This window comes from Portunus trituberculatus, chromosome 2 (genome assembly GCF_017591435.1).
Source record: "Portunus trituberculatus isolate SZX2019 chromosome 2, ASM1759143v1, whole genome shotgun sequence".
Taxonomy (NCBI): domain Eukaryota; kingdom Metazoa; phylum Arthropoda; class Malacostraca; order Decapoda; family Portunidae; genus Portunus; species Portunus trituberculatus.
Genome location: NC_059256.1, coordinates 13,810,153 through 13,820,152, shown reverse-complemented (window position 1 = coordinate 13,820,152; position 10,000 = coordinate 13,810,153). Strand labels below are relative to the sequence as shown.

The 10,000-nt window shown below is 36.6% G+C and overlaps 1 protein-coding gene across 1 annotated transcript in view; it reads right to left on the bottom strand.

Moving 5' to 3' along the window:
• Positions 1 to 683: 683 nt before the first annotated feature.
• Positions 684 to 10,000, bottom strand: part of LOC123506237 (alpha-aminoadipic semialdehyde synthase, mitochondrial-like) — a 263,720-nt gene continuing 254,403 nt past the window's right edge. Inside the window, exons 3-4 of the mRNA XM_045258206.1 lie at positions 2,401 to 2,512; positions 684 to 926 (exon numbers count right to left, since the gene is read on the bottom strand). Coding sequence (XP_045114141.1) covers positions 746 to 926; positions 2,401 to 2,512 — 293 coding nt within the window. The 3' untranslated portion in view covers positions 684 to 745. The remainder of the gene's footprint in view (positions 927 to 2,400; positions 2,513 to 10,000) is intronic.

Genomic DNA, 10,000 nt, shown 5'->3' with positions numbered 1-10,000 from the left:
CATAATAGTAGTAGTAGTAGTGATAATAGTAGTAGTAGTAGTTGTAGTAATAGTACTAGTAGTGTGTTTATCTGCACAAACACACTCTAACACCACCAAACAAACTCTAACACCACCAAACACACTTAAAATACCTCCAAACACACTCAAAATACACGTAACACCATTTTTCCTTCAAACACACTCAACTACACACAAAACACACAACCATACTCAAAACACATTTTTCCTCCAACACACTCAAAACTCACCCAAACACACCCAGACACAAATTTTTCTTTAAACACTTCTAAACACACAAAAATACACCTCCAAACGCATTTTTTTCCTTTAAACACACTCAAATACTTCCAAACACACTCAAACACACCTCCAAACACCCAAATACACTTAAAATACACTCAAACATACCCAAACACAATTTTTTCCTCCAAACACTTCCAAACACACTCAAACACACCTCCAAACACCCAAACACACTCAAACACACTCAAACACACATCCAAACACACCCAAACACAATCTTTTCCTCCAAACACACCCAATCACATTTTTTTTCCTCCAAACACCCAAACACATTCAAGTACACCCAAAAACACAATTTTTTCTTACAAACACACTCAAAACACACCGAAACACTGTCATACGCATTCAAAACACATCCAAACACACAATTTTTTCTCCAAACACTTTCAAACACACCCAAACACACAATAATCCTCCAAACACACTTCCAAACACATAATCACACAAAGGTGGACGTGGTGTTGGCCTGGATGCCTTCCTGCCTCAAGCGAGCCAGCACTGTTTGGTAAATGTCGCGTTTGAGCGGTAACACACAACCCCGCGTTTGGATCTCCCCTCCGAGCACCATCTTCGTACACATCGCCGCTGGAAGGCCCACTGTGCGAGCCATGGCGCTGTACCTGTGTGGGGAAAGTTAGAAAGGCGTGTTTGAATTAGGAAAATTGCAGGCTTGGATGAATTTTTAGCGTGTTTGGAGTGTGTTCTGAGTGTGTATGAGTGTGTTTTGGGTGTGTTTTGAGTGTTTAAGATGTGTTTGGATATGTTTGGGTGTATTCTTACGTGTTATAGTGGTGTTTGAGCATTTTGATGGTGATTTGGGTGTTTTGTGTGTGTTTTGAATGTGTTTAGGTGTGTTTGGGTGTGTTTAGAGTGTGTTTTGGATGTTTAGAGATGTGTTTGGAGGCATTCTGAGTGTGTTTGGGTGTGTTTTAGTTGTATATGAGTGTGTTTTGTATGTGTTTTGAGTGTGTTTGAGTGTTTAGAGATGTGTTTGGGTGTGGTTTCAGTGTGTTTGAGTATGTTTTGGGTGTGTTTGGGTGATTAGCGGTGTGTTTGAATGTTTGAAGGTATTCTGAAAGTATTAGAATGTTCTTTGAGTGTTTTGAGCGTGTTTTGAGTGTGTTTTGAGTCTGTTTGGATGTGTTTTGGGTGTGTTTAGAGTGTTTGAGTGTTTAGAGATGCGTTTGGGTGTGTTTTTGTGTGTTTTGGTGTTTTTACATGTTTGAGTATTTTGATGGTGATTTGAGTGTTTGTTATGGGTATGTTTTGAGTCTGCTTGAGTGCGTTTGGGTGTCTTTTGAGTGTATTTTGGGTGTGTTTGTGTGTTTTGAATGTGGTTTGATGTATTTCGAGTGTGTTTAAGTGTTTAGAGTGTATCTTAAGTATGTCTGGAGTGCATTTCAGTGTTTTTGCGTGTATTTGGGTGTGCCTGAGTGTTTTGAGTGTGTTTGGGTGTGTTTAAGTGTTTTGAGTGTGTTTGGATTGTGTTTTGGATGTGTTTTGAGTGTGTTTTGGATGTGTTTTAAGTGTGGGTGTGTTTTGAATAAGATTTGAGGTGTTTGGAGTGTGTTTGGGTGTATTTCTATGCGTTTAGGTGTGTTTGGAGTGTGTTTGGATGTGCTTTTGAGTGTTTGGAGGTATTCTGAGTGTATTAGGGTATGTTTTGAGTGTGTTTGAGTGTGTTTGGGTGTCTGAATGTGTTTTGAGTGTGTTTCGAGTAGTTTGATGTATTTTGAGTGTGTGTAAGTGTTTTGAGTGTGTTTTGAGAGTGTTTGAGTGTGTTTCGGTGTATTTTGAGTGTATTTGAAGAGAAACAGATGAGTGTATTTGAGAGAGAGAGAGAGAGAGAGAGAGAGAGAGAGAGTGTGTGTGTGTGTGTGTGTGTTTCTCTCTCTCTCTCTCTCTCTCTCTCTCTCCAATCCTAAACTTTTTTCTCTCTGCAATCCGTCACCTACCAACTCCCCTCTCACTCCCACTCACTGTCACACTCTCTCTCTCTCACCCCTTTCACACTACTCTCTCCAATCTTATACTATTCCCTCTCCAATCCGTCACCTCTCACTCTCACTCACTTTCACACTCTCTCACACTCACCCGTTGGGATTTCCGTATTCGACCAGTGTGATTCCCTTGACTTCAGTGGATCCGTCCGGCCAATTTGCTGTTATTTCGTGCCTCAACACCACCAGGTCGCTCTCACCCGCCTCTGGAATGGGAGTCGTACTGGTTGAACCTTCACATCTGGCAACTGCCGGACCTGATGGTGAATTGAGCGGCCACCAGATGTCACTGGGGAACTCCGGGACACACAAGCCAACCTGTGCTTAACGGTTACTGTTGGTGATTTTGTACACCTTCAAAAACTCATGTGGGGCGTTAAACTAGTGAGGACTCTGGCCAGTAATCTTTCTGACCTCCGTAGACACTTTGTAATGCAAATAAAATCGTGTAATCGTATTCTAAAGTCAAGGTAACAATGCGTCCCAGTTCTCAAGGGGTTAACTGTGAAGCCGTATGGTGTTGTGTGATCAGATATAAGGGATGTGATTTAATGGCGTCTCAGTAACACAATGGAAACTCTCTACCGTGATATATCTCTTGACACCAGAGCTATGGTTTTTTAACATCTGGCATTATAGTGACACTGTAAGTAAGGTTAAACTAATACTGTGTTGTCCAGTCGTTTAGCATTATCAGTGCGCACTATTCACCTACGAAAGTAACCATTAAGGTGTATTAGTCTCTATTCTGACTAGTATCAAAGTGAGGCAAACCTTGTTATTTAAGATTTAGCAGGTGACCGGCCCTAATCCAAGACCTGCCGCCGCCAGCAGGATGGGCAGACCGAAGGGTGAAGGGTGAAGAGTGAAGGTCAACAAGGTGTGGATGCAGGATGACACAGCACCAGCAGGATGGGTACAGTGAAGAGTGAAGCGTGAAGGGTGAAGGGTGAAGGACAGCAAGGTGTGGGTGCAGGATGACAAGGGGTGTCTGGAGGCAGGAACACTGAAATATGAAGTGAGCGATGGTGTCTGTGTGCGTGGCAGCGGACAGTGGCGTCACCCGTGTGATGAGTGATAAGGTCCTTCTCGCATGAAGTCCAAACAAAGGAGTCACATCTGATCTCTGACAACGGACTGCAATACGCACTGCTCAACTGTTCAGTATTATATAGTATTCAATTTCTGCCAAAAGCTCCACACATACCCCATTCCTCCTCCTCCTCCTCAGGCCTTGTTACGACCATCAGATAGTAATATAATGTACTGTGTTTTAGGTTAAGATGCAATGGTGTCCTGCCACCAATGTTTTTGTAGTGTATTATTATCTTATTTATGTATTATTTATCCATTTATTATTTCATTGTATATTATGTTCGTATTTTGTGATTCGTATGTATATATTGTATTACTTATATGCTTTTGTGTAAGCGCCTGCTTGTCGGGTATTTTAGAGTGTCGTGACGTCACCCCCCTTTGTTATTCTTTGTTAGAGAGAGAAGCGAACCCACAGGAACCAATGAGATTATTTTACAATCGCGCCCTCTGGAAGGCTTCAAGTGTCTAGCCCAGTGATTCCCAACCGGGGTTCCGCCGACCATCACCAGGGGTTCCGCGAGAAACCGTAAAATAATTATGTGCTATTACAATATGACAGTGATCTTAATTCATAATTCGTAACTCCTACTCAACAACACGTCACAAACACTCTCCAGACACCAACATACTCGTGCGTGTCAGTCAGTACAATGTATATACTAGTAATGAGAGCAAATGCTATGCATAGAATTAAGGGAAAAAAAAAAAAAAAAGTGTTATTACCGGTGCGGGATACGCCCTTCATTCCTACTCCGCTAGTTTGGTGACGGGTCGGGTAGGAGGGTGACGCAACCCGGTACGAGTATCATACGTGTCACGACCCCCAGCCCAGCCGTTCACACCTCTTCCTTCAGTCAGTTTTGAGCAGCGCAACTGAGTGAAACGTTGTGTTAATTAATCTCACCAGTTAATATTAGTTTGATACTGATTTAGAAGACTGCGGCATGTTGAAATATTTGAAAAGAAAGCATGGCAGTGGAGAGGAGGACAGTGACGATGAGTCACAAATACCACAGCCAAGTACGAGTAAAGGAAAAGTGAGCGATGTTAAAAAAAATCGCCTTTACAATGACAGTTATCTGGCCATTGGCTTTACATGGACTGGAGAAGAAAAGTGTCCACTTCCCTTGTGTATTGTTTGTGGAAAAAAGCTCGCTAACACAGCTATGGTCCCAGCCAAGTTAAAGCGACACTTCAGTACTAATCACAGCCACTTGTCAAACAAAACCGTGGATTATTTTCAAAGACTCTTGGATTCACAGCAGAAACAAAGAAAAGTTTTTGAAAGGAAGGTAACCATCAGTGATAAGGCCCAAGAAGCAAGCTATTTAGTGGCTGAGCTAGTTGCCAAGAAAATGAAAAGTCACACTATCGCAGAAAGTCTAATAATGCCTGCTTGTAAAATAATTGTGAGAACAATGCTAGGTGAAGAAGCTGAATGTGAAGTAAGCAAGGTTCCTGTTTCTGATAATACAATTAGTAGGCGTGTGGATGACCTGTCCAACAATATTTCTGGTATTTTGTCAGAAATACTGCAGAATAACAACTTTGCTCTCCAAGTAGATGAGACAACTGATATAACTGGTAAAGCTCAGCTGCTGGCATTTGTACGATTTGAAAATGAAGGTGAAATAATGGAAAATTTTTTATGCTGTAAAGAACTGCCAGAAACTACCAAAGGCCACGACATTTTCAACATCTTGTCTTCTTACCTGGAATCTTATAATTTGTCATGGAACCAGTGCGTTGGAATCTGCACTGATGGTGCTCCCTCAATGATTGGTTCAGTACAAGGCTTTGTATCACGCGTGAAAGAAAAAAAACTCTGAAGTCATAACAACTCACTGTTTTCTCCACCGAGAAGTTCTGGTTTCAAAAAGTATTGGGAATGATTTAAAACAAGTTCTTGATATAACTGTGAACATGGTCAACTTTATAAAGCAGCGCCCTCTGAAGTCTCGCATGTTTGCAAGGTTGTGTGAAAACATGCAAAAAGACCACGTGACGCTTCTCCTGCACACAGAGGCTCGATGGCTATCGAGAGGTAAAGTTTTGTCAAGGGTATTTGAGCTGCGACAGGAACTGCTGCTTTTCTTCAAAGAGAATAATAAAGCCAGTTTCTGTGAGTGTCTTGAATCTACAAACTGGCAAATGAAATTAGCATATTTAGCAGATATTTATCAGCATTTAAATAACTTGAACACCAGCATGCAGGGTGCAAAGGAAAACATTCTGACTTCCACAGACAAACTTCTTGCATTTAAGAATAAACTCTCTGTTTGGAAAAAGCACCTTTCAAGAGGAAACGTCGAAATGTTTCCACTCCTACTTCAAGTTCAAACTCAGACTAAATATGAATATGTCATCCCATTAATTACAAGTCATTTGGGATCACTGTCAGAAAAGCTTCATAAGTATTTCCCCCCTCCTTGTCATCAGATATGTATGACTGGGTGAGAAACCCCCTTCACTGAGTTCTCACCAAGTACAGAAAACCTACTTAGTCTGCAAGAAGAAGAACAACTGAGTGAATTACAGTGCGATCGAACCTTGAAAATGAAATTTAATGAAGTACTACTTGACAAGTTTTGGATTTCAGCAAAGCGAGAGTACCCTGTCATCTCAGTAAAAGCACTGAATGTTTTACTCCAGTTTTCAACTTCTTACCTCTGTGAACAAGCATTCTCATGCCTGACCATCATTAAAAGCAAATCAAGAAATCGTCTTCTGTCTGTCGAGGAAGAACTGCGCGTGTGTCTGTCAAAAATTCGGCCAAGAATTTCACAGATACGCAGAGAGAAACAAGCCCAAGTGTCATACTGAAGGTAAGTCATAACATTACTGACTTATTAGTGTGAACTCTCATTTGATGTAATATTAGATTTTATATGAATTATATTGCTCAAGTACTTTTCGTAAAAATAATATATAAATTAGAATACTATATATAGGGGTTCCTTGGAATATGAAAAATTATTACAGGGGTTCCTCCAAGGTGTAAAGGTTGGGAATCACTGGTCTAACCAATGCGCTTTCCCCTCGAACAAAGGCGTGGGGAACCGATGCGAGGCAAAGCACAGCGGCGTGCCTCCAGGTTAAGATCTGCGCCCCGCCGCTACTCCGTTTCCCTCATAACTCTGTCTTGGCAGAGTATATTTCTTATATTCCTGATTAGCTAGGGTTCTGTTTCCCTTGGGACACTTTTATAGTCACTGTGATTAGTGTTATGGGAGTTAGCCCGGCATTATGTGGTGAATTTATCTTTGAGCAGTGTGTGGCATGCCTGGTGCCTTTGTTTGTGTGGTGTGTGTTACCAAGAGTGAGGTTTTGGGTGCTAATTTGTTCTATATCACCTAGAAATCTTAATATTTTTGGTGATTTACCTAGTATTGTGTGTACCAGCCAGAGGAGAGGATACGGGTGTGGTGTGATTGTTTATGTATTTCCTCTATTAAGGGTTGTCCTTAGGCGTTTTCAGTAGCACCTTGCAAAAGCGAACGGTCCTTAAAGCGTCGCCTCTGGAGCGCCAAAGGCGAACGCTTTTCAAGATTATGTTCGCTTCAGGGATGGTAACTTTTGAAACTGCGAGTATCGTACATGAATGTTAAAATTATCGTATTTCATACAGAATTATCGTACCTATTAATTTGCAGGTAAACCAAACAATAACATGTAGCATTATAAATTGTTTATTAATACAAATTAAAATATTAACATAATTTTTTTTCCTTTTTTGTTTGTAACATGGCTTATTAAAAACAAAGCAAGCTTCTCAATTGTTTTCCTTTAAAATTCATAGAAAAATAGATTAATCTGTAATTAATATGCTGCCTACACTCTTAGCTTTTATCCTCTCCCTCTGCATTAGAGCTACCTGACTGTAATAGTGCCTTGTGTTTGTACAGTGAACAAGTGGCCATCCGAGCTATCATGTCATCTGAAGGGGTAAACTTTGTGCACTGGCCCGGTGTCTCATTGACACACTGTGATGCCAAGAGAGTTCCATTTATTGTGTCTGTGTTTAGTCTATTCCTTGTTTTGGTTTTTGTTAAATTTACTTTGCTAAATACTCTCTCACAATCTGCGTTTGAGTGAGGCAGACCAGCAAGCTTAAAACACACACCTTTCTTTTAAGACCAGTAAACTTAAAACACACCTTTCTTTATAGACCAGCAAGCTTAAAACACACCCTTCTTTTTAGACGAGGTAGCTTAAAACACATCTAGAGGAGAGAATCAAGAAAGCGAGACTTGTAACTACAGCGTGAGAACAAAGGAAAGACAACACAAAGTCACTACCTCTCTCTCAACCGACGCCACAGCTTACATGAGAAATTCTTTCACTTCAACTTACTAACAAAAATCTGCTAGCTTTAAACCACGTATACCTGTTTTAAGACCAGTAAGCTTAAAACACCTATGTCTTTAGACCAGCAACCTTAAAACACACACCTTTCTTTTTAGACCAGCAAGCTTATAATACACTCTTTCTCTTTAGACCAACAAGCTTAAAACACACGTTTATTTTTATACCAGCAAGCTTATAACATATTATAGAGCAATCAAGATCAAAGAACACAGTCACTGCCTCCACCGACGCCGCCACGCACACACAAACACACACACAGCTTATTTGACGAGTTACTTCACTTCTAATTACTGACAGCTAATCTGTGCTTGCTAAAACCTGCTACAGTGTTATTACACATCGCTATACTACATAAAACACATAAAAAAACCCTGAAATCATAGAGAAATTTAACGATATTTACCACATGTCTGGGACGCGTATGAACCAGGCGGCGTGCTCGCAGCTCGTCTTCCTCTTCTTCTTCTTGTGCCTCCTCCTCCGTCCTCCTCCACCGGCGCGTGCGCAAGTATTGCAGTAGGCCACTACGATCGAGTTTGGTGGCCATAAGCTCTCTCTCTCTCTCTCTCTCTCTCTCTCTCTCTCAGCTATAACTTTGGGATAGGTGCTTTTTTGCTACTCCCCATGGAAAATTATCGTATTTTGGCGTACGATATATATGCGTGGTTTAAGCTGGTGCAGGGAGGATGCTAACATAAACGAGTTACACCTGTAATGAAAGGGTTACACAACGGAGTACAGTACCATCGGCCTTCGAAAAAGGGTTAAATTGTATTACACGGTCACTGGCTGAAATAGTACTGGTTCAAGTACTACTGGTTCAGTTTGCACTGGTTCAAGTTGCACTAGTTCAGATGACCACTGGTTCAGATGGTCACTGGTTGAATTAGTACTGGTTCAAGTAGTACTGGTTCAGTTTACACTGGTTCAGATGGTTACTGGTTCAAATGACCACTGGTTCAAATGACCACTGGTTCACTTGACAACTGGTTCAGTTGACCACTGGTTCAGTTGACCACTGGTTCAGTTGGCACTGGTGCATGTGGTACTGGTGCAAGTGGCACTGGTTCAGTTGACCGGCAACCATATATCTATATCTATATCTATATCTATATCTATATATATATATATATATATATATATATATATATATATATATATATATATATATATATATATATATATATATATATATATATATATATATATATATATATATATATATATATATATATATATATATATATATATATATATATATATATATATATATATATATATATATATATATATATATATATATATATATATATATATATATATATATATATATATATATATATATATATATATATATATATATATATATATATATATATATATATATATATATATATATATATATATATATATATATATATATATATATATATATATATATATATATATATATATATATATATATATATATATATATATATATATATATATATATATATATATATATATATATATATATATATATATATATATATATATATATATATATATATATATATATATATATATATATATATATATATATATATATATATATATATATATATATATATATATATATATATATATATATATATATATATATATATATATATATATATATATATATATATATATATATATATATATATATATATATATATATATATATATATATATATATATATATATATATATATATATATATATATATATATATATATATATATATATATATATATATATATATATATATATATATATATATATATATATATATATATATATATATATATATATATATATATATATATATATATATATATATATATATATATATATATATATATATATATATATATATATATATATATATATATATATATATATATATATAATATATATATATATATATATAATATATATATATATATATATATATATATATATATATATATATATATATATATATATATATATATATATATATATATATATATATATATATATATATATATATATATATATATATATATATATATATATATATATATATATATATATATATATATATATATATATATATATATATATATATATATATATATATATATATATATATATATATATATATATATATATATATATATATATATATATATATATATATATATATATATATATATATA